Source organism: Caretta caretta, chromosome 3, assembly GCF_965140235.1.
Source record: "Caretta caretta isolate rCarCar2 chromosome 3, rCarCar1.hap1, whole genome shotgun sequence".
Taxonomy (NCBI): domain Eukaryota; kingdom Metazoa; phylum Chordata; order Testudines; family Cheloniidae; genus Caretta; species Caretta caretta.
In genome coordinates, this window is record NC_134208.1 from 110,476,747 (window position 1) to 110,502,654 (window position 25,908).

Here is a 25,908-nt window from a genome sequence, read left to right on the forward strand (position 1 = left end):
GCATTAGCTTTTTTCATGGCCATATCACGTTGGCGGCTCACATTGGCTGTGATCAACCAATACTCTGAGGTCCTTCTCCTCCTCTTACTTCCAAGTGATGTGTCCCCAGTTTATAACAAAAATTCTTGTTAATCCCTAAATGCATGACCTTGCACTTTTCACTATTAAATTTCATCCTATTACTCCAGTTTATAAGGTCATCCAGATCTTCCTGTAGGTCCTTCTCTGAATTGGCAATACCTCCCAGCTTTGTGTCATCCGTAAACTTTATTAGCACACTCTGGCTTTTTGTGCCAAGGTCAGTAATAAAAAGATTAAATAAGATTGGTCCCAAAACCGAACTCTGTGGAACTCCATTAGTAGCCTCCTTCCAGCCTGACAGTTCACCTTTCAGTGTGACCCGTTGTAGTCTTCCCTTTAACCGGTTCCTTATCCACCTTTCAATTTCATATTGATCCCCATCTTTTCCAGTTTAGCTAATAATTCTCCATGTGGAACTGTATCAAATGCCTCACTGAAAACGAGGTAAATTAGATCCGCTCAGTTTCCTTTGTCTAAAAAATCTGTTACTTTCTCAAAGAAGGAGATCAGGTTGTATTGACATGATCTACCTTTTGTAAAACAGTGTTGTATTTTGTCCCAATTACCATTGACCTCAATGTCCTTAACTACTTTCTCCTTCAAAATTTTTTCCCAAGATCTTGCATACTACAGATCTCAAACTAAGAGGCCTGTAGTTACCCGGATCACTTTTTTTCCTTCCTTAAAAATAGGAACTATGTTAACAATTCTCCAGTCATACGGTACAACCCCTGAGTTTAGAGATTCATTAAAAATTTTTGCTAATGAGCTTGCAATTTCATGTGCCAGTTCCTTTAATATTCTTGGATGAAGATTATCTGGGCCCCCTGTTTTAGTCCCATTAAGCTGTTCAAGTTTAGCTTCTACCTCGGATGTGGTAATATCTACCTCTTTCATGGAGTCAATTAGTAACTTCATGTACTACCATAACCTCTTGATGGAGCTATTTTTGTAATTAACTGCAGCCAAATATATAAATGGTAAACGCACAAACACATATATGGTAATGATCTGTTCAGGAATCTCGTTTTAGGTCTTTTATTAAGATCTTTCATATACTTGTAGCATTTCCTCTGATGCAGAGCTTTTGGATAGACTCCTGCCAGACTGACCTATATCTGTATTACCATATATGCTTGTAAACTAAAGATGTCCAACTACTTTTTCATTAAGCAAAACTATTAAAATTTCTAATATATTCTTAATTTTTAGCCAATTTTAAACTTAGTAAATGATAACATGGGCATATATGTACCTTTATTTACAAAAAAGTAGCATTCTTCTGCATGAAATAAATCCTAAGTTATGTGAACTATGTTTCAGTATCTATGCCTGAACTATATTTAAATGTAGTGTGATTTTATGTGCTGTTCGATATTTCATAGTCTGTTGGATCATAGACCTTCAGTGCTATCAGTTTCGGCTACATTGAAAAATACTGAACATTTACCTCATTCTCTGCGCACAGTCCATTTTGTGAGTTGAACAAGGCAGTGATCCTATGGAGAAAAACGGGATGTGACCATTTCATTCAAGACTATAACATAATACAGCAAAAGTGGTAGCAAAGAGTTAAGATTCCACAGACGTCCTTAACTTCAGAATTTTTTGACTGCTAAATGCTTTACTTTACAAAGTTTTAAACCTCATGCAGTGCACATCATCCTCACTGAATGTAGTAAGGGGCCTCTAGTCTCATTCACCAATCACTCTGACATGAAATAAGGCAGGGGCTCTTCAAAATAAATAATATTACTCCGGGGGGAGGGGGAGGAATTCTGTGCCACTGCACAATGCAGAATTTTGCAGAAATAAATGTTGTGTGTGCAGAATTCCCCCCCCCCCCCACCTCAGAAATGGGCTGCAGAGATGTTGGCTGCCCCAAGGGGCTGCTGGACCCAGCAGAGCCTCGCTCACAAATAGAAGACAAGACTCAGGGAAGTTCCCAGCATGCCCTGAGGGAAGAAAGAAGTGTGTAGGAAACTCTTTGCAAGCTTGGGACCCAGCGTCAGGATGTTTCTCCCTCTGGATCCCTGGGCTCTAGGAGAGTAAGGGGTGTGAGTGTCTGAGCCAGGGGGGCTCTGCAAGTGGGCTGTGGGGGAGAGGAGGGTGTGAGTGTCTGGTCTGGATGGGCACCGCAGCTGGCCTCTGGGGCGGTAGGGGCTGTGAGTGTCTGGGCTAGGGGGGGCCATGGGTGGGGTGGGGACCACAGCTGGCCTCTGGGGGGGTAAGGGGTGTGAGTTTCTGGGCTGGTGGGGCCCCATAACTGGGCTCTGTGGGGAGGGGATGGTATGTCTGGACCCCCAGCTGGGCTCTGTAGGGGAGGGGGCAAAGAAACAGGAACTGAGTTGTTCTAGAGGTTTCTTTAACTCTTGCCTCCTAAGGGATATTTTTTGTGTCTCTGTATTGTTACATACTTGCTCACAGGTATTCTGAAATAAATTAGCAAAATATTTGAAACTGGTGTGATTATATAGTGTTGTTTTTGATAAATAAAATTTGCAGAATTTTTAAACTTTTGGTGCAGAATTTCTGGTGCAGAATTCTCCTAGGAGTATAATATGTAACTGCATAGACTAAAGTGTAAGGTGTACATGCAAAGCCTTAGCTTCGGCATTTCTGGGCAGGGGCCTGATTCAAAGTCCACTCATGTTAGTGGAAATGCTTGCATTGCCTTCAGTGGGTTTTAGATGAGGCCCTCAAGCATTAATTCAAAATACGTTTTTCCTCAGTGTAGCTAACTAAAACTCATACATAAAAGAACAACTTTTAAAAATCCTGAAAGGTGTGTAATTACTTTAGCAAATTAAAATGGTGGGCTTCCACTATTATTACCATGTCTAAAATGGGAGCTCAGAACCCCATGAAACAGCTGCTTACTGTCACTTGGTAGGAAGGCGCAAGCAGGACAGTTCATGATTAGATTAAAGAATTGCTTTCCTATGTACTGATGATTAAATTTAAATAGTTATTTGTATGGGGCCTGATTCAGAGCCTACTGAATTCCTCAGGAGTCTTTTCATTGACATCGGTGGGTTTTGGATGAGGCCCATAGAATGTAACAGAAAATTGGAGTGCCAGATTACCTCCTCCATACACCTTGTTAAATATGTTCTTCCCTAATGGGAAAAGTGATTATGCAAGGATGCTGCATTCCTGAAATTAAATTTAATTAATTAGCAAAACATATTTGAAGTATATGATACAGGATAAAGAACTAGGTATGCCTGTGGCATTATAGAAATAAATAATACTTTAGTGCAGGGTAAATTAGCCAACCACATGCCACTGAAGAATGGAAGATAGAGAGCTCTATGAAATTGAAATGTGCATAAGAAATTTGTTTTCTCTTTCAGCTTTGTCGAGCATACATAATTCTTTTTGGAAATACTTGTCTGAAGATGAATTCCATCTTTGAAGCTTTTAGGAGTTTGACCTGCTTCTCAGGAACATTCTCCTTGCCTCTCTGTATCATTAAAGCTTCACTATTAACATTCAAGTCATGCACACTGGCTTCTGAGGGATTTTAAACGTAGTGCACAAATATGTGGCTTTTAATATTTTACAGCCCAATATCAAGTGCACTGATCTATAAGTAGATTCCTCACCCCATAGTCTTTTGTTTTATACTTCAAAGAGGTTGGATGAAGTGTTTTATGCTGGCTCCAGTTGGGGGAGGAGAAAAGCTGTCTTTCCAGTGCAATAAAAATAGATTAAAATGCTATGCTATTAGGGCAGCTATTTAATGCATCCCGTAAGGAACGAGCTCTTCAACTCACATTGTCAGAAAAGTTTCCCACGTATTATGCTTAAATTATGGGGTTTTATCATGCTCATTGTGATGAATTATTTTGTAATTATTATCATTTAGTGCACGTGCATATAAACAGATATATTGGTAACGTACATTGCAGTAGATCATTGCAAGATGTGACTGGAATATGCTTGAGATTTTTTAATATCTAGAAAATCATTTGAAGTAAGCTTGTTTGTTTATGAATGACCATATATTTTAACCATTTATTACCTAGGAAACACATCCTAATTGAAGGGGTCAGATAATATATTCAGTGTAGATTATAGTCTTTGAAAGTGTAGTTTGTCTGCAGATTGGGGTGCATGGTATTTGCCCCCAAGGTACTCTCCGAACTTTTATAAAAGAACCTATTGTTTGTTTAAAAAAACTTTCTTATGTAGTGGAAACTGCATATAGTGCAGTATACTGTGTTTTTTGTGGTTTAACATAATTTCAATTGCTTGCAAATAGAAGGAACCTTCAGCATTTATAAGTTCCTACAATGGTGAGAAGTACTGGTGCTTGGAATCTGCAGAGTTTATAAGCTTGTACAGCTCCATAGGAATGTTGTGTTGAGAATTGCAACTTGAATTTTATTTCAAATAGGGTTGGAATTTCACTGTCAGTTCCTTATCAGCAGGTTTCACTGATTAAACACTGTGCTCCTACTTGCTATATCATGAAAGCTTTCCTCTTAAAACTGATATGGCTTCCTTTGAGAAATGGTGCTGCTGGATAGGTCTAATTGTCTCCAGAAGTGTTCACTTATTATTCAATTAGAAATGGTATGAAGTAGCACTGATAGTTTTAACAACCCATTGTTGAAAGTGAGCCTTTTGATTAATTTTTGGTGGTGGCAGTGAAGAATTTTGCATATTCAGAGGCCAGAGAGTACACATACTGCGGTACTATTTTGATAGCCATAATCGTGTTCAGTGCTGATTTTAAATTAAGTATTGTGTTGGTAGTTTCTGAAACACACAAACTAATATGCCAAATTTCGGAGTAGCAGCCATGTTAGTCTGTATTCGCAAAAAGAAAAGGAATACTTGTGGCACCTTAGACTAACAAATCCTTTGAGATTCCAAAGAAGTCAGAAGCAGGAAACCTAATTAAAAATAAATAGGCTTGCAAGGATTAGATTTTTATTGATAAAGGTTTCACCTCACACACACACACACACACACACAATTGATTTCACCTCACACACGCAATCTGATGGAAAAAATATTTCCTTGATGACTGAAATTTCGAGATAGGCAAAGTAAGAAAAATGTTACTTTGAGAGCTTATCAGAGTTTGACTTAAGACTATATACTTTGTTTGTTTTGATCATTATAAAACTTTAACTTTTTGAATCTCAACATCTACTGTACTTTAAATAATTGTCTGATGCCCCTATTCTCTGCTCCCTGATTTCCTACAAATGAAAATTCAAATAAATAAAATTGAAAAAAATATTATCCATCAAAATTATATAAAAAAGAATTCTGCCAAGCCTAAAAATAAATAAAGATGTGCAAACAGTTCACAACACATACTAACTTGCTGATTCATAGGTCCCTAGTTTTAGGCTGCTCCTCAGTGTTTCCAAATATTATTTGATGTATTGCCAGAATGGATTCACTCCCTGTTATTACTTCAGGAATATTAGACGTAGGTTAAAATTTTCAGAGCTAAGCTCCATGTTCAAAAATGGTCTTAAGTGTCTAAGTCCTTTTGGCTTTCAATGAGACTCAGGCTCCTAAGTGCCTAAATCACTTTTAAAACTAGGATTAAAGACTCCCTAGAATTAAAAACCGCAACAAGAAAGAGTCCTCCTCCTCCTTACTGATACTTCATTTTGTAAATTTTTTTCATTGTCTCCATGTATCTGAAGAAGTGGGTTTTTTACCTACGAAAGCTTATGCCCAAATAAATCTGTTAGTCTTTAAGGTGCCACCAGACTCCTCGTTTTTGTGGATATAGGCTAACACGGCTACCCCTCTGATACTTCATTATGTAAAAACACCAACAACTACACCTACAGATAAACTACCACCACCCCCACCAAAAAATTTTCCATGAAGTCCTAGCACTTTGCATATTTTGGCCTGAATTGCTAGCATGATGATCAGTATTTTGACTGCAGGAGTTTGTGTTCTAGCATTCATTCAAATATATGAAATATAGCTTAATTCCTTTTAGAAATAAAAATATTCTGTGCCCATTTCCTCCCTCTTTTAAAAATAGCAACCTTTTTATCAAAAACAGAGCTAGAATGCCAGCCTAGCCAGGATTACTTGGACACTTTGAAGAGGCTGAAAGATATATTGAATGAATTGGAGAGTAAAGTACCGTCCATCATGAGTGCCGCGGGTGACCCAAGTAAGGCTGAGAGAGCTTTGCAGCAGACAAAGGTAAGTTTATTTTCACTTTTGCATCTATAAATTTGGTGGTCTTGATAATTTACTTACCCCAAAGAAGCATTAACGCAGCTGCTTTTTCCCATCCTACATCCCAGTGCTTTAGCCAGCTTAACTGTGACTAGAGGTGTTTGGTGTACTCTAGCCAAATGAATTGGGATAATTTAAACTTTTTCCCATCACCTTGGAATTTCAGTTGGGTAAGGAACCTATCTTTTTTTATCCTAAACTGTGAAGAAGTATAGCTGTGAGCTATTGAAAACCTGCCTTTCAGAAACAAAGAGTACTGGCCCTTTGGAACCGTGGAGACCATTGCTTTAAAACATCTGTAGCTCGAGAGAAGTGAGACTTCACTTACTATTATTGCATGTATATAAAGTAAGTAAAGGTTTCAGAGTAGCAACCGTGTTAGTCTTTATCCGCAAAAAGAACAGGAGGACTTGTGGCACCTTGGAGACTAACCAGTTATTTTTTGTTATAAATTTGTTAGCCTCTAAGGTGCCACAAGTACTCCTGTTCTTTTTATAAAGTAAGTAGATATCTTTGTCAAAACCTGCTATACAAATATACGAACCTCCCACTTCGTGTCTGTGTGTGTGTGTCTCTCTCTCTCTCCAAATAGTTAAACTGTTTAAAAAAAATCCCCCTAAATTAAGTGTTCTTCCCTCCTCACCCCTTTTTGTAACTATGCTGTGCATGGAGAAACTTTTTTCTATGCATTAGTATAGGAGAGCGGGGATGAAGCTGAGGAACTCTGCTGAAGACTAATCACTGGTTAATTTTTTTCTTTTTTTGGGTTTTATTTTTTTGTGGGTGGGTATTTGGGGGTGTTAAAATCCCCAGTAAGTGAGGCTATCAGTGCTTTACTTTATAGACAGCTGATTACAATATGGCAGGAATTCTATAGCTTGCTCTTTTGATACTGCTGCTGTGTAATTTAAAGTTGGCAGAAGCCTTTAGTACATGAGCTGTTGGAAATCTTGAACATGACATTTTTTTAGTCTCTGGGGTCTGTCTGACTGGACTTCTGTTTAAGAATCCCACTCCACCTCTGTGACTAATGGACCTGAAGAGAGATACTGTGCAGATGTATGATAGTATAAGAAAGAGAGACATGAGAGTTATAGTGGAGTGCAGCAAAGATCTCAGATGATGTTGAGTAGGAGGAACCTGAGTCTGTCTGCTCTCTTCACTCACCACTAACAAAGAGCCATAAGTGCCTGCGGCATAGAGCTTATGTTGGGATTGCGTTAGTCATCATTATACCACTCAGGTATATCATTATACCCCTTTACAGAAAGTGCATCTTCTTTCCAGAAACTTTAGCCTGAAAACAGACTTATCAGATGGACACTTTGCAGTTTGTACAGACTGATAAGCAAGTGCCAGTCATAAGAGGAAGCACAAAATAAGTTTCCTGTGTGTCTCTTCTCACTAATTACATGGTGAATTTGAAAATGTTAAAATGTTCATAGAGGAGAAAACTTCCCCATTACAGTACGTGTAATTAGAGATCATCACAAGTCAGCAATGGGTGCAAATATTAGCATTTTTGTGGGATTCTTTTAAAAAACCAAACTTCAGAACACTAACAGAAATGCCTGATTTAAGTAAAACTGTGGTGATCTCGGTTCTTATTTTAAATTTGTCTCAAAGGATGTGAGGGTTTTCTTTGTAGTTAATATTTGAAAATTAGGTATTTGGCCTATCCTGTGGCTCTTTAGAACTTTAAAAATCATGACGCCTATTGTTATTACTATAATCTTATATTACAACTGGTATAGCAGCACCAAAAGCCAAGGTAGCCATTGCTTCCATAGTGCTTCCTGTAACATATTTTGATTTATGTGATAACATGCAATATCAATGGGACACTGAGGCTGAAGGGAGTGTCTTAGCTCCATTTTCTGCCTCTTTTGACTCAAATTCCTTAATGTAGACTATTTGCATGTGTGCACATACTGGGTATATCACAGTATTTAGGGTTACCATATGTCTGGGTTTTCCTGGACAGGACATCTTTTTTGGTTTTCCAGTCTCGGTCTGGGCCGATTTTTGAAATATGAACAAATGTCGATGATTTGGTACTGCCATCGTTACTTCTGCTGCTGGCAATGGCGCTGCCTTCAGAGCTGGGTGGCCAGAGAGTGGCGGCTGCTGTATCCCTCTCCCACCACAACTCTCCCCTTCTGGCAGTGTCCTCTATTTGGGAACTTGAAATATGGTAACCCTAAAAGTACTACTCATATGTACATTCTTTTTCTGTTTTCTCCCTGCAGACTGTTTGTGAAACAATAGAAGGCCAGAAACCCACCGTAGATAAACTTGCTGCAGAAACAAAAGCTTTGGAAAAACATGCTTCCTCTGATATAGCAAAGATCTACAAGCAAGAGTTCAAGCGTGTACAGGAGCAATGGGACAAGTTAAAGGTCAAGTTTTCTAATGATGTTCACCTACTGGAGGAAATTGTCTCTAAACTGAGAATATTTGAGGTAAAGTGAAAAATATTTGGGTTTATATCTGTTTACATACCCATTAAAAGTCCGTTTCCTTTTCCCTATGCAAGTATGAATCCAGCTGATGTTTGATTTCAACATTAAATATGTATTGGCCACAGATTTGAGTACAATATAAAAATCTTATCACAGGGAATGCTGAAGTATTCATAGTGTAGTGTTGTCATGAGTCTCTCAATTTTAAAACCTCTGATTTACTTTTTGATCATCTGAGAATTTTTACTTAAAAAAAAAAATCCTCCTTTTTACTCTGTTTCTGGAATGGCAAGGGTCAAGTTTATCATTAAGAGTTTACTCCTGCTAGGTGCTGAGTGCCCTCAGCTCTCATTGATGTCAGTGGAAGCTGAGAGCATTCAGCGCCTCTCAGGGATGTTCAGCACCTTACAGAATACAGCTCTAAATGTTTTGCTTTTCTGTGTCTGAAAAGTAAGAGTCCCATTTCTGCTGCTGAACCTGAGTCCCTTGAAGTTGAGTTTGTATTAAGTGTAGTATTGGATTGGGCACAGTGCCTTCAAAGAGTAAGGGAAAAAGGAGGGTGATATACAGGAACGGTTTTCCAGTTCTAAAAATTAGTCTTTGAAATCTCAGGAAGGTGGGTAATGGTTAGTAAGAATAATTAGCATTTACAGTGTATGGTACTTCATCATTTTTTAAAACGCTTTTCAAGCAATCCTCGGCAACAGTTCTCTGAGGAAGGAAAGGAAATAGCCTCACTTTAGAATGGGAGGGATTACTTGCTCTGTGTCACAGATTCATTGTGTAAAATGGATTTAAATTAACTTCTGGGTCGCCTTCCCATTCTCAGTTTATTAATCTGTACTATCTCTATGGGGAAGCAAAAACATGAAAATTGAGTGCATCATAACTTGCTTTCAAAATGTAGCTCAAAAATATAGTGCTAACCATCATTTGTAATTACGAAGTGGAGAGTGTGTGCCAATCAGAGCAGATTAAAAACCAGTCTGTCCGTTAATAAGGAGTCATTGGTGTGTCTAATGTGATTAGTGTAGTGTGTAAGCAGACATTTTGAATACATTTCAGATCTGGGCTTCCTCTTCTTTCTTTATTTCAAAATCTAGAAAGTAAAAAATGTGTGTCTGGGAGATCTACTCATCTATCCCTAATTAGTCCATTTATGGTAGTTCCAGATTCTGAATATAAAGTTTCCTTTACCACCGTTTTGCAGCTAGAAATTGCTGACAAAGGAGATGCTGAGCTCTCAAATTGAACTGCTGTCTGAATTTTATATTTCCACTTCAAGAATCTGCCTTATTTGGAGATGTTTTAATATGCATTAAACATCTTTGAATAATCTCTATATTCTCTTCCATTTGAAGAATATATGTTTTATAATATATATATATATATATAAAAATATAGCATAAGATTCAGAGAAAGGAGAGAGTGCTTTTTTCCTCTTCTGATCCCACTACTTTTGGGGTGGGAGTGGGGGGTAGAATGTACACTTTACTTGGAGAAATTTTAATCCAGACAAGGATGTAACAGGGTGGTTTGCCCCATGGGCTGCTGAGCCTCAGGCTAAGTCAGCGCTGATTACAGGATGAGCTTCGCCTTAGCGGGATCAGGAAATTCCCTGTAAAAGGCAGCAGGTGGCTGTAGCTAGCTGGGGAATGCTCAGGAAATACAAGTCAGAGGAGTTAGCTTGCAGCAACGAGAAAGATTTGACTCTTGCAGAGACATTGAACTGTGCCCAGCTCTGGGAAAAAGGGGTTGTTAACCCTCTAATGAAGTGGGGAGAGATGCTGAATGGGGGTTGGGGCCTCGAGGGCCTGTGTATTTCTGAGGACTGAATAAAATGGACCCCAGGCTAGGAATGTTTTAATTTCTTTTGGACTGTCTTGATTTTGGGGACCCATGTGAAGAAGTCTACAGGAGCAGATTACTGCAGAGGCACCTCTGGGCACGAGGGGGTGCTTGGGTGGTGGCCAACCCTATACTAAGAACTTGTCAGTGGAGACCTACATTTGTCTAAGTTGAGACTGTTAATGGTATGGCTAAGTAACATAGGCCTGGCTTGCAGAGTTTTAGTCAAAGCTGGATAAGCTGATTAAGGTTGATAAATGAAAAAATGGTTGGGATTTGCTACCATAAGCTTGGAAAAACATACTTGTGGTGCTAAATCCTAGCCTCACTCCTTCGTAGGGACAGAGTATACACTCACATGCTCATGTGAGTATTTTGCTAGGTTATTTACTAATTATTCATCCTAGATCTGGAGCTGGCTTCCAGTTTACCCCTGAGTAACTGGCTGGGCAAGCTCTCTGAGTATTGGTATAACAATCACTGAAATATGGCCCTATTTAATAAACTTGTAAATAGAATCCACAAAGCAGTCTGAAATTAGAGGGAGGTGAAGGGAGTTCTCAGAAGGAAGCTATCTGCTGCTTTCTGTTTATTACTGGGAAGTCCTGTTGCCTGTAATACTGAGAGGAGTACGAGCGGTCTGTCTACTTTATCAGAAATACCTGGTTTGTTTAAAAAATAGTTGCTGCTTAATTATTTATGCAGCCCAGGATCAGGTGGAGATCCATTTCTGCCAAGATATGCTCACTCTGTTTCATCAAAACTCTCACTTTTTTGCTACTTTCATGGCACCGATCTGAGGGATCTTAAAAAGTAGGGAAGGTCTGAGCTCAGGGGGCAGCCTGATTTTACTTCTGTTGAAGTCAATGGCAATCCTTTTCGTTGATTTCAGTGAGTTGGAGAAGGCCTAAGGTGAGCATCTCTGTTTTATAGTCTAGAGCTGGAAATGACCATTTAAGTCATCTACTTATTCTCTCTGGCTGGCCAGGGTTATTCCCTGTTGTAAATTTACCAGGATTTTCCCCAGTCTAGTTTTAAACCTGCCAAGTGATGGAATTTCAGCCAAAACCTTTGGTGATTATTCTGCATGCATCTCACTTTTAAGAGGTTTATCTTGATGTTAAGCCTACAATTTCCCTTTCTTAATCTCACCCCATTCTTCCTAGTATTGCCCTTCATGCTAAATAACTCCTCTTCTTCCATATGTTCACATCGTTCAAATTACTAGTAGACTTACAATGGTTCCCTCTTAGTTCTCACTTAAGTATAGATACTTAACTTTTTAAGTATTGCCTCAGCTCCTCATTCAGTTTTGCAGTTCTTTTCAGAACTCCCTCTAATTTCTTGTAATTGCATCAGCCACACTATCAGAGGCTCGTTCACCTGCACATCCACCAATGTGATATATGTCATCATGTGCCAGCAATGCCCCTCTGCCATGTACATTGGTCAAACTGGACAGTCTCTACGTAAAAGAATAAATGGACACAAATCAGATGTCAAGAATTATAACATTCATAAACCAGTCGGAGAACACTTCAATCTCTCTGGTCACGCAGTCACAGACATGAAGGTCGCTATCTTAAAACAAAAAAACTTCAAATCCAGACTCCAGCGAGAAACTGCTGAATTGGAATTCATTTGCAAATTGGATACTATTAATTTAGGCTTAAATAGAGACTGGGAGTGGCTAAGTCATTATGCAAGGTAGCCTGTTTCCTCTTGTTTTTTCCTCCCCCCCCCCCCCCCCCCCCCAAGATGTTCTGGTTTAACTTGGATTTAAACTTGGAGAGTGGTCAGTTTAGATGAGCTATTACCAGCAGGAGAGTGAGTTTGTGTGTGTATGGGGGTGGGGGGGGATGTGAGAAAACCTGGATCTATGCAGGAAATAGCCCGACTTGATTATGTAAAGAGTTGTCACTTTGGATGGGCTAGCACCAGCAGGAGAGTGAATTTGTGTGGGGGGGGTGGAGGGTGAGAAAACCTGGATTTGTGCTGGAAATGGCCCACCTGCTGATCACTTTAGATAAGCTATTACCAGCAGGACAGTGGGGTGGGAGGAGGTATTGTTTCATATTCTCTGTGTATATATAAAGTCTGCTGCAGTTTCCACGGTATGCATCTGATGAAGTGAGCTGTAGCTCACGAAAGCTCATGCTCAAATAAATTGGTTAGTCTCTAAGGTGCCACAAGTACTCCTTTTCTTTTTGCGAATACAGACTAACACGGCTGTTCCTCTGAAATATCTTTCTTGTAACTAGTTGCACATCAAATTCAACATTTACTGCAGTCATTTGAATAATCCCCATGTTCACCCACTTAAACATGCTTATCCTGTGCAGGATTGGGCCCTGAAAATGCTCCCTTTTGCATACACATGAGCATGAGAGAACAAGGTAGCGTACTCCGTTATTGTATCAGAATTATCTCCGTGATGTGATGCAGCTACAAGCTGAGGGAAAAACTCTCCTTTCGGATCTTCATCGTAGTACTCAATGTTAGTGTACTGCCCTCCCTGTGTGTTTGGGTCACCCACTGATGTCAAGGCTGCTGATGTTCCACTGATGTCAATAGGAGTTCTGGAGACATAGGGAGAACAGAATGCTGAAGTTGAGTTCTGCTGTGCAGATCTAAGAACAGAATTTTTTCCCCAGCGGGGAACTAGGTACCAGTACATAGTTTTAACAGAGGGGAAAAGCTTAAGAAAACTGCAGAAGGAGACCGTACTGAAGTATTCTGAAATGTGCAGTGGTGGTGCCTGAGGAGAGGTTCTTCAAATGGCTTAAATGTGGGTGTTTTTTAATACACTGAAACTTTTTTCTGATAGTTTTTGCCAGCATTTCCTGAATGTTTTGTAAAGCTATCAATAAACGAACAAACCTACATAAAGCTGCATATTTGTAGCTTCCGAGTTCCTTTGAAGAGCTTTGTTAGTGCATACATTGGCGGTGATATCCCGGGATGCTGTAGTTTAAAAACCATCATAGTTTAAACATGAAGATTGAAACAAAAACTTCATGGTTAGGACTGGGCAGATCAGAGTGAAGTTTGCAGTGCCAGGGGAGGGAGGATCTAATCTGTAAACTAGTTGTATTTGCATAGATATTCTATAACCAGACTTAGTAAAGCAGATAGATGAGTGGGTAGGCAAGAGACATGGGAGTGAGTTGAAGCAAGTGAGATCCTAATGAAGATAGTTTGCATTTACATGATTATTGTTTTGTTTTTAATCAATTTTCTCATGCTTTTAAATTTACATTTTGCAGCAATATGAACACTTAGTTCTGAGATCTACACCTGACAAATATCATTATCCCCATTTTACATATAGGCAACCCAGAGAGTGAAGTGACTTATCAAAGGTCGTACAGCAGGTCAGTGGCAGAGCCTGTCCTGTTCACTGGACTATGCTACAAGGGACCATGGAATTTCCCCTTAATTGTGGGAAGCGAATTCTGTGGGTCATCAGTGGCACATGGACTAAAATGTGTGTTTAGATTTCACTTTGGGAAATAAGAGAGGAAACATTCATTTTATTCAGCTTTGTTAAATGGTGCGTAGCTTTACAAATTTTAGTGGAAAATATTGTAGAAAATACTATTTGGCAAATGATCCCACTCTAAAGAGACCATCACACTCGCACATCCGCTGGATTGATAGCTGTGGGAGGGACTGTTGTGTAGAAATATCCAGAAGGATTCCCCCTCAGCATCTTGTCCATGGATGGCAGGGTTTGCCTCCCTGTCATGAAGGCGACAAAGCCTGCCCCTAAAGCTGACACATCTCTTCAGCTTCCTGCACTGGCTCTGGCCTCTTATATCTCTCAGGTAGCACAGCTGGTAATGGAGCAGAATTGCCAGGGAACTCTCCTGCTCTGTGGTTGCAGCTGTCCCTGGGTTCCTCCTTGCAGGGACTGACCTGGGAGAGAGAATACAGAGAAGTGTGTCCTATTTTTTAGGTAGAGTTCTGAAGGGGCTCCTAAGGGTCTTATGATATACGCCCCCCTGGCCATCACCATCTCCCCTCCTTTTCTCCACATGGAAAGTGGACAGCTGAGAGGCCCTCGGCAGGGGTGGGGGCCGTGCCAAATAAGTGTGAGCGCTCCCATTTTGTGCCGAATGGTTCATATCTGTGCATTAAGAGGACCACCCCCACATGAGAACATAAGTGGTATGATCTGGCCCTGAGTTTTAATATACGTTGTATTATATGGCTTTGTCATAGAATCATAGAAGATTAGGGTTGGAAGAGACCTCAGGAGGTCATCTAGTCCAATCCCCTGCTCAAAGCAGGACCAACCCCAACTAAATCATTCCAGTCAAGGCTTTCTCAAGCTGGGCCTTAAAAACCTCTAAGGATGGAGATACCACCACCTCCCTAGGTAACCCATTCCAGTGCTTCACCACCCTACTAGTGAAATAGTGTTTCCTAATGTCCAGCCTAGACCTCCTGCACTGCAACTTGAGACCACTGCTGTTTGTTCTGTTGTCTGCCACCACTGAGAACAGCCTAGCGCCATCCTCTTTGGAACCTCCCTTCAGGTAGTTGAAGGCTGCTATCAAATCCCCCCTCACTCTTTTCTTTTGCAGACTAGATAACCCCAGTTCCCTCAGCCTCTCCCTGTAAGTCATATGCTCCAGCCCCCTAATCATTTTAGTTGTCCTCCGCTGGACTCTCTCCAATTTGTCCACATCCCTTCTGTAGTTGGGGGACCAAAACTGAATGCAGTACTCCAGGTGCGGCCTCACCAGTGCTGAATAGAGGGAAATTATCAATTCCCTCAGTCTGCTGGCAATGCTCCTACTAATACAGCCCAATATGCTGTTGGCCTTGGCAACCAGGGCACGCTGCTGACTCATATTCAGTTTCTCGTCCACTGTAATCCCCAGGTCCTTTTCTACAGAACTGCTGCTTAGCCAGTTGGTTCCCAGCCTGTAACAGTGCATGGGAGTCTTCCATCCTAAGTGCAGGACTCTGCACTTGTCCTTGTTGAACCTCATCAGATTTCTTTTGGCCCAATCCTCCAATTTGTCTAGGTCACTCTGGACCCTATTCCTACCCTCCAGCGTATCTACCTCTCCCCTCATTTTAGTGTAATCTGTGAACTTGCTGAGGGTGCAATTCATCCCATCATCCAGATCATTAATAAAGATGTTGAACAAAACTGGCCCTAGGACTGACCTCCACTTGATACCAGCTGCCAACTAGACATCGAGCTGTTGATCACTACCAGTTGAGCCCAAGAGTCTAGCCAGTTTTCTATCCACTTTATCGTCCATTCATCCAATCCATACTACTTTAACTTGCTGGCAAGAATACTGTGGGAGACCATATCGAAAGCTTTGCTAAAGTCAAGATATATCACATCATCTGCTTTCCCCATATCCAGAGAGCCAGTTATCTGATCATAGAAGGCAATCAGGTTAGTCAGGCAGGACTTGCTCTTGGTGAATCCATGTTGACTGTTCCTGATCACCTTCTTCTCCTCAAAGTGCTTCAAAATGGATTCATTGAAGACCTGCTTCATGATTTTGCTGGGGACTGAAGTGAGCTGACTGGTCTGTAGTTCCCTGGGTTCTCTTTCTTCCCTTTTTAAAATATGGGCACTATATTTGCCTTTTTCCAATTTCCGGGACCTCCCCCAATCGCCATGAATTTCAAATATAATGGCCAATGGCTCTGCAATCACCTCAGCCAACTCCCTCAGCACCCTTGAATGCATTGGGTCCCCTCCCACTCTGGACCCATGGACTTGTGCATGTCCAGATTTTCTAAATAGTCCTTAACCTGTTCTTTCACCTCTGAGGACTTCTCACTTCCTCCCCATACTGTGTTGCCCAGTGCAGCAGTCTGCGAGCTGACCTTGTCTGTTAAAACTGGGGGGGGGGGGGGGGAAGCATTGAGTACTTCAGCTTTTTCCACATCATCTGTCACTATGTTGCCTTCCCCATTCAGTCAGGGTCCCACAATTTCCCTGTTCATCATCTTGTTGCTAACATACTTGTAGAAACCCTTCTTGTTACCCTTCACATCCCTTGCTAGCTGCAACTCCAATTGTGTCTTGGTCTTCCTGATTACACCCCCTGCATGCTCTAGCAATATTTTTATACTCCTCCCTTGTCAGCTGTCCAAATTTCCACTTCTTGTAAGCTTCCTTTTTGAGTTTAAGCTCACCAGAGATTTCACTGTTAAGACAAGCTGGGTCTCCTGCCCTATTTGCTATTCTTTCTGCACGTCAGGATGGTTTGTTCCTGCACCCTCAATAAGGCTTCTTTAAAATACAGCCAGCTCTCCTGGACTCCTTGTCCCCCCATATTAGCTTCCCAGGGGATCCTGCCCATCAGTTCCCTAAGGGAGTCAAAGTCTGCTTTTCTGAGGTCCAGGGTCCGTATTTTGCTACTCTCCTTTCTTCCTTTTGTCAGGATCCTGAACTCAACCATCTCGTGGTCACTGCTACCCAGGTTGCCACCCACTTTTACTTCCCCTACCAATTCTTCTGTGTTTGTAAGCAGCAGGTCAAGAGGAGAACGGCCCCTAGTTGATTCCTCCAGCATTCGTACCAGGAAGTTGTCCCCAACACACTCCAAAAACTTCCTGGATTGTCTGTGCGTTGTAGTTGTTTTAAAAGGAATGCTAAGTATCTTTTTCGTCTCTCTTCCCTCCTCAAATTCTTTTCTAGATTATCATACTTCCACCATATTGTAATATTTGGTTCTCTTGTTTGCATACTTATACTCTTGCTTTCATTTTTCTTTAACCTACTGCAAAGAAATATTGCACATGCTTCTTATAGGGACTCATGTTGATATTCAGTACATGTAATCTTTGTTTCCAGTTGGGATGAAATTGTCCTATTATTGACCTCATCCAAATTTAGGGTATAATTTAAAAAAAAAAACACCCCCTGCCTTATGCATTTGACTGACTCATTCTCTTTCTGCATGATGTGTAAGTATTTACTTCATTAAACCTAGAACGTAAGACGCATATTGGGTCAGACCAATGGTCCATCTAGCCCAGTATCCTGTCTTCCGACAGTGGCCAATGCCAGATGCTTCAGAGGGAGTGAACAGAACAGGGCAATTATCAAGTCATCCATCCCCGTCGTCCAGTCCCAGCATCTGGCAGTCAGAGGTGTAGGGCACCCAGAGTATGAAATTTAATTAAGATGAAACCACATCTCAACTGTCTGAGACCCAAGGGTAGGTGAAGTAATAACTCCTATTGGACCAACTCCTGTTGGTGAAACACAAGCCTTTAAGCCCATGCAGAGCTCCCTGTCAGGTCTGAGAGAGGTACTCAGCATTACTGCTACATCTCCCAGACCTGAAGAAGAGTAAGTTCAAAAGACTGGTTCTCTCATTAACAGGAGTTGGTCCAGTCAAAGACAGTACCTTACCGACTGTGTCTCTAATACTCCGGGACCAACATGGCTACAACAACACTGCAAATAATCTTAATGTTCTGGTTTTTCAAATAAGAACATTCGAAAGCAAGGTACTTAAGCACATACCTAACTCTAAAGCATGTGAATTATCCTATTGCATTTGGTTTGACTAGTTATGTGCTTAACGTTAAGCACGTGCTTAAGTAAACTGTCAAATCTTAGTCTTAAATGAATACATATTTCATATGGAACTGTTGTTTCACTGTTGGAGTTTCCTATGGTTTGTTTTGAAAACTGATTTCACAAACCAGTCTAATCAGCTGCAGAAAATTCCAAAAGCTGGAGGAGGAACAAAACAATGTCAAGAATCTAACCATAAATCTTTCCAATAGTGGATTTGGGACAAAAATAAGTACTGCAGTGCTTTAATGGGCTTCCAATGCAGATATTTTTTTAGAAATTGGCAGTGTCATATTTGGATCCTGAAAGTATTATTGTTACAAGGTTCCAATGAAATAAGATATACCTTTCTTCAGCTTTGGAATGCAGTATGGAATATATACTTTATAAGACTCAATTGTAGCTTTTAAGGAACAGCTCTGTATTGGAATGGTTGTGTCAGCATAAAGTGAAACTGAGGTACAACAAATTGAAAAATGAGAAAATGAATACTTTTTTTCTGCAAAGCGTAGCTAACCCAAGGACCTCTTTATCCCAAATATAATTGAAGCAGCGAGTATAGAAGGGGTTTTAAAACATTAGGCTTAAATAACAATATTACACATCCACAATTACATTAGACAGGATAAAACTTTTTTGTTAGAAGGGATACAAATCTTCATTCTTCAGGGCATAAGCTAACTGATAAGAGTTAAGACACTTCCCTGTATCTGGTAATGGCCACTCTGAGATAGGCGATTGGATTTAGTGGATCATTATTGTGATCAGGTGTGACATTTTCTACACATCTGCGTTCCTTAGAAAGGCAAAATGCCTCCCAGTGGTCCCCAGCAGGCACGGAGGAGGAGCATCCTTGGTACTGCACCTTTTAAAGAGATACAGTGTGCACCATTCCTACCTGTGTCAGTGCAGTGCAATGGGGAGGGAAAGGATTCATGGCCCCACCTCCTTGGGCACAGTGCATTTCTGGGGAATATGGCGGGGGCAGTCCCTGCACTCCTGTCTACAAAGTGGCCTATAGTTGTGCCTGGTCTTCACAGAGGCCTTACAGTAGGGTGTGGGCAGAAACTCCTTAACCCTGTACTCACCCCCCTCCTCTGTGCACCTGTTTAGTGGCCAGGATCAGTGCAGTCTGTATTTAGAAGTTTTGTTACTTGCATGTATTACTTTACAAACATTCATATAAGTCTGAGGGTGGGAAACAAATCTCTCAAACAGAACAGAAATTGAAGCTATGCTAGCAGCTTTTAAAATTGTCCTCCCTTGTTACTGATAGCTGTTGAAATGCTGTAGTTATAGGCTGTTCATCATGGAGTTACTGTGTTCAATTCAGGCTGATTCAAAAATCATTCAGAAGTGGATGGATGGTGTGAAGGACTTCTTAATGAAAGAACAGGCTATCCAAGGAGATTCTGAAGGGCTTCAAAGACAGCTTGACCAATGCACAGTGAGTTCTGCTTATCTAGGGAACCTTCTGCAATAGTGTTTTTCTCATCTTTATTATTTTGCTGCTGTTATTAAACAGAGTGTGTGACACGTTCAGTGAAGCATGGCAAAAATTCTTTCCCTTTGTTGTCATCTTTTTCTTGTCCAGGTTGTATTTTTCAATTAGCCCTTCAATCCATTTGACCCTAATAATACATTGCACTTCAGAGAGCTTCTTCCAGGCCTCCTAGCATGCTTACAAATATCTAATATAATGTAGCTACACAACTCCCATGATAGATAGGTAAGTGTTTCCCACATTTTATGGATGAGGGACCTGGGACAGAGGAAAAAGTGACTTTCCTTGGTAATAAAAGAAGTCCTGCGCAGAGTCAAGAACCACATGCAAATCTCCCAACTCCCCAGTTCTGGGCCTCAACCTTTCTTCCCAACCAATGACTAGTAGTATTATCCCCCAATGGTTATGAATTTTGGCTGAGAGCATGTGAATAAACCCTGAAACGTAGTCAGTTTGTTTGTGTGGCTTTCCCTTGTTTCTGGAAATTTGGAAATGTCCAAAACACTTGTGCATCCTCTTCAAACCCGTGGCGTTCCAAGGGGATAATATAGGCATTTGGCATTTTTTGAATATTAATTTGAATGATGTAATGACTGAGTCAGGTGGGCTATAGTTATATTGTCTATTATGCCTATGGTACACACTCTGCTGACTGGTATATGAATAGGATTGATATTTATCTTGGTGTCTCATTGCCTTTAGTACAGATGTATTTGAGAAAATAAAAATGACAGGAATGCATATCGTACAGATGTCTTACAAAAATAAATGCATAATTCGTGTACTCCCATAATAGGGGTTGTTAACATGTTCTTTCTCTGATACATGTTTAGATGTTTGTTAATGAAATGGAAAAGACTGAGCTGACTTTGAAAGAGATGAAAGAAGTAGAGTCCACTTTAAGAAGCCAGCCTGTTGTAGGAGTTGATACCTGGATAAAGTCTAGGCTATTTGACTGCGAGGCAAAATGGGAGAAACTGAGCAAACAGGTCAGTAACTGATAGCATTACTACTTATTTGTTTTATCTGGTACTGTAACTGTTCATTGCTTTTTTACTCTGTGGGTGTTAATGGGCTAGATGGGTAATAATAGAATAGTCAAACCTTTAGATGTAACATCCCATTTATAAAATCTGTTTAAAAAGGAAATTTGTAGTTTGATATTGTAGCCTGCAAGGAAAAAATAGTATGATGGGCTTGTTCAAGGAATCAATGCTTTACTTTGACACTGAACTTTTTGAGGTAAATGTCTGTTTCTAATTTTTAAATGTTTATAATTCAAAAAGTTGTTGATACAATGATAAATCAAAAGAAAAGATGACTGATCAAGAATAGTTTTTACCAGCGCATGTGTTTCATTTTATTAAGTATGTTTAAGTCACATTTTAACATCCTGTGATGTGCCCTTTTGGTTCTGTTGAACAGAACAGCCTGCAGCACGCATGCTCTATTGCCAGAGGTCTTAAAACACCGTCCCATTGACTTCATTTGGAGTTGCGTTTGTGGCTCTGGGAGATAGATGGCCATTAGTTTAAGTTTTAAAAGTAATATATTGAAATCATTTTTAATGAGAATAATGGAAGACTTTTAAAACAGGTATGTGACGGGGTCCCATTGCTCTTGTCCTCTTTTTGTTTTGCACAGAGACCTTCCCTTCTGTAGATACCACCATGCGGTTTATTTACAGTGTGTCACTCCTCCAGCTTTTACTAGGGTGACAAGATGTCACGATTTTATAGGGACAGTCCCGATTTTTGGGTCTTTTTTCTTATATAAGCTCCTATTACTACCCATCCCTATCCCGATTTTTCACATTTGCTGTCTGGTCACCCTAGCTTTTACATATTAGTACAGTCATAGTATTTACAATATTATGTATCTTTACTACTACTCCTTTTCCAAAGCATGTATGTGTGAGAAGTTTCTCTTCCCAGAGAACTGCTTTTTGTCAGGTCCTGCTAGTCTTGTCTGTCTGTCTCTTTCTGTCTCCTGCATTTTATTCCTGTGTTCTTTTATCCAGTCTCCTTGTTAATGGGCTCATTAGCTTCACAACCCCAATCTGAACTAATAATCAGAAACGCCTCTTCTTAATCAGGCCCTGCCCAGGGCTTAACTGGCTAAACAGTGACCAGAGTGCTGGTTAAGTTGCTGATTCCCAGCACTCTGTCACAAGGGAATATAGTTTTAATATTGTACCTTGTCAAATCAGTATTTCATTTTACAATAAATGATCAAAAATCCAGTTAATTTACCTTTTGGTTAATTTTAGTTTAGTGCATTGTTCAAACTGGTCCATCGGTTTTCCACTCAATACAGTTGAGCTCCATATTAGGAAGCGTTCTCAGGCATGTCTGGAAAGTGGCTTACAAAAGGGAACAGGTTTGAGATTGACAGGCCCAAATTTAAAATTTTACCCTAAAAGGAAAATAGTAGCCATCTTCTGTGTTATAATGTCCCCCGATGGAGTTTAAAAAAATGTGTTCTCTAGAGTGACTGGTAATTCCTCGCTGCTGGTAAAAAAATAAAGTTTTTGTTTCCTAAAACAAAACTTCTGTTTCCTAAATTACAGTACACCTTATATATTCAACTGTTAAAACGGCTGAAAGCTCAACCCAGGCCCAGTAAATCCTCTGACAAATGCACTAAAAGTTGAAATGCATTATTCCCATATCTAATGGGTATCATTGCTTTAGATCTTTTTCCTGTTCAGTTTTTAGTTGTTTGTAGTTAAAGATTATCTGATTTACCAAGTCAACTTGCCTGTTGTTCATCTTATCTCTTTCCCTAACAGACAGTTGTAGGCCTTTTCTCAAGTTGCCTGGGAGGTCTGGAATATTATTTCTGACACTGTGTGCCACCCAATTTTTGACCTATCCTTCAAAACCCTTCTGAAAAATTTTTTTTTACTGTTAGTTTTCCAGTGCTGACCCTCCCTCTCCAGTCTTTGGTCTCCACATTAATCAGAATGTGTTTGTACCTCTTCTGGATAGAAAAAGAATTACACATCCATGTGCCATAGGCCATATACTGCTTGTTGCTGTGACTTTTCTTTAGCTAAAGTGGCAGGGGCATGTACTTTTGGAGCAAGAGAATGTGTCTTGAGTGGCCATGGTGAGCAACATAGGGACACCTGTGAAGTTCCTAAGTGACTACTTATTTATTAATACTTATAAACTAAAAAGATAGGACACCGAAGGGCACTTGATACTCTCTAGTATCTCTGGGAGTGTCACCAGACTATACTCAGAGAGGAAAGACGTATCTTTTGTCCGTGCCAGATCTTGGTCTTCCTCCATGGAAGCAGGTGGCTTGGTCTGCTTAAAATAGCTAAAATTATTAGTTTTGAATTTCTGAATCTTTTTATCTAAAAAGAGAACTGTAAAAAATATTTGGGTTGAGGGTATTTAATTACTTGACTTTGAGTCTATGTTAAAATGCGTTTCAAATGATGTGAACAACTTCAAATAGTGAAACCACCTTAACTTTTCTTGTTGACATTTCTAGATTGTTAGTCAAAAAAATCGGTTGTCTGAAAGTCAGGAAAAAACTGTAAACTTGAAGAAGGATTTGGCAGAGATGCAAGAATGGATGACGCAGGCTGAAGAGGAGTACTTGGAGAGAGATTTTGAGTACAAATCTCCAGAAGAACTAGAGAATGCTGTAGAGGAAATGAAGGTCAGAAATACTAGATCATTACAAAGACCTGGTTACGCATAAACAAATAAAAAACAACACTTAACACTTTTTGTCTGGGCGCTTACCTTGAGTTTTATATGATGATTACTTACTTGGAAGGGTGTTCTGCTCATGATAAGATTAGTGCTATTCTTCAACTACACTTTATTGAATTTTAATTTTTAAAGCACAGGCTGAATAAGCAGATTTTCTCATTGGGCAAACAGCAGCAAGAGTTCCATAATAAAAGGCTACCCACCCTGACCGACAAGCAGGGTTGATGTCTGTAGGAAATTGGGTCGGGGTCGGCGTGGGGAGAAGGAAAGATGTGAAAAGTGAGAACAATAGAAATTTATTGCAGGAGCCAAAAATTGAGAAAACAAGAGAAAATGTGGTATTATACTTACGTAAATTAGCAATTCTATAAACTGATCCATCCATTTACAGCCATTGGGTCATATGTCCTTGAATAAATATGGTGTCTTGATGTGGGGAAAAAAATTAAAACAAACTTGCTTTGTATTTTGTAACCAAGACAAATTTGTGACTTTAATGTCAGAAAAGCAGCCCTGTCCCTGCTCCTCTCAACTTCCAGGCCAGCAGTCCCAAATTTAAAATATATATTCTTGTTGAATATAGATCATTGACCCAACAGATGGCTATATGATCTAATCTTTTTGCGTGGAGGTACAGAACTGACTAGCATTTTTGTCTGGGAATTAAAACAATTATAGACCCAGGTTATCCAGTAGAATATTAAATATAGGGTCTATTTTTACTTTCTACTATCCTGACACATCTACATTCAAAGTTATAAATTGCTTTTCTCAAGGAGTCTTTGTGAAGCAGTTTTCAGCAAGGGTTTTTCATAGATGTCAAGGCCACAAGAGACTATTATGATCTTCTAATCTGACATCCTGAATAACACAGGCCAGAGAACCTCCTTGCGTCTTTTCAGTAGAATAAATGTCTGAGAAATCTGAGTGCAGTCTGTGTCTGTTTAGTCCAGATTCATACCCTATACTACTTAATGTGATAGGGACATTGTAATAATCTAGATGGTTGACCATAGTTTTAGCATATAATTAATATCTAACCAAACTCTTCTGTTGTTGATAAAGGGTATTATTTTGGGATTGCATTTAATATTTGAAAGGAAAAGAAATTTTTCTTTTCAAGGATTTTCAGAAGCCTAATTTCATTGTCATTGAAATTGATAGTAAAACTCCCATTGCCTTCAGTGGGAGCAGAATTAAACCAACGATAAGCGCTTTTGAAAATCCCATCCTAAAAGAATACGTGAACAGAACCATGTGCATATGGTTCAAACTGTGGAGGCGAGGACCTACAGAGAAAAATGAGAGAAGGACCCCCAGGGCAGCATTTTTTTTTTGTGGTGTCTAACCTACCTCTACCTTCTCTAACCTAGAGGGGATAATATCTTTTCTGGTAAGGAGGCTGTCATTTCATGTTGTCATTCTCTTTTGGGCCAAACTGCCTCAGTCCTTGGCTTGACATGTGTGCTACCCTCCTGCCATTTGCTGCCACTTAACATGTATTTAACATGCTACTCTGCTTGCGTTATGAGGTGTCTTCTGAGCCATAATATTGCAGTATGGTAAATTTCAGCACAAGAGACAATATAAGATAGCTTGGGCCAACAATCCCTTTCCCACCTGAATCTGTACTGACTTCACTTTGTGCTCTTCTCTCCTATCCCTTATTGTCCATGGATCTTTTGGGGTCCAAGTTCTGTTGGAATTAAGTTCTGCCAGCCAAGATTCAGATCCACATATCAAAAGCATGTGTGCTTAATCTTCTGCTGCTCAGAAGTCTTGGGAGGCTCCCTATTCTCTCAATAGACCATTCTGTGTGTATTTGTTTACCATCCGTGTGTACATGTAAAATATGCACAAACAGACACATGGGCTTCAGTCAAAATGTGTGCAAGTCAGCATTTGGTCAGTTCATACGTAACTACAGCAATATAAGGATGAGCCTTTTAAGCCTATAATTAGAATAACATTTAATGGTTAGTTATCAGATTAGTAAATTGTTTTGGTTTGTTTTATGTTAACTACTGGGGGGGGCACTGAATTAAGCAGAAGCTGATCAAATAATACATCTTTTTGACTAGAGAGCGAAAGAGGATGTGTTGCAGAAAGAAGTGCGGGTGAAGATTTTGAAAGACAATATCAAGGTGTTAGCTGCAAAAGTGCCATCTGGTGGTCAGCACTTGACATCCGAACTTAACATTGTGTTAGAGAACTACCAACTACTGTGTAATCGGATCCGGGGGAAATGCCACACTTTAGAGGTACGATTCATAGCTCTCAAATTAATAAAACTCAGGAAAGAGGCACAAGAAAAAGATGGCGATGGACACTTAAAATGTGAGGTTTCATCGTTAAATCCAATGTCTTTTGTGAACACAGAGTTTACTATCACTTTCTTTTTCTTCAGGGGTAGGTTACTGGAATCCACAAGGCACCATCTAATTTTGATTTGATTCTGTGTCCAATAACTAGGCCCACATATTG

At 40.0% G+C, this 25,908-nt stretch overlaps 1 protein-coding gene across 2 annotated transcripts in view; it reads left to right on the forward strand.

The window, feature by feature from the left end:
• The window catches only part of UTRN (utrophin), a 577,632-nt gene that overhangs the window by 176,870 nt on the left and 374,854 nt on the right, over window positions 1–25,908 (forward strand). For both annotated transcript variants that reach the window (XM_048844328.2, XM_048844327.2), the window contains 6 exons: window positions 6,131–6,276; window positions 8,562–8,774; window positions 19,523–19,636; window positions 20,527–20,682; window positions 23,198–23,368; window positions 25,506–25,685. In XM_048844328.2, coding sequence (XP_048700285.2) covers window positions 6,131–6,276; window positions 8,562–8,774; window positions 19,523–19,636; window positions 20,527–20,682; window positions 23,198–23,368; window positions 25,506–25,685 — 980 coding nt within the window. The remainder of the gene's footprint in view (window positions 1–6,130; window positions 6,277–8,561; window positions 8,775–19,522; window positions 19,637–20,526; window positions 20,683–23,197; window positions 23,369–25,505; window positions 25,686–25,908) is intronic.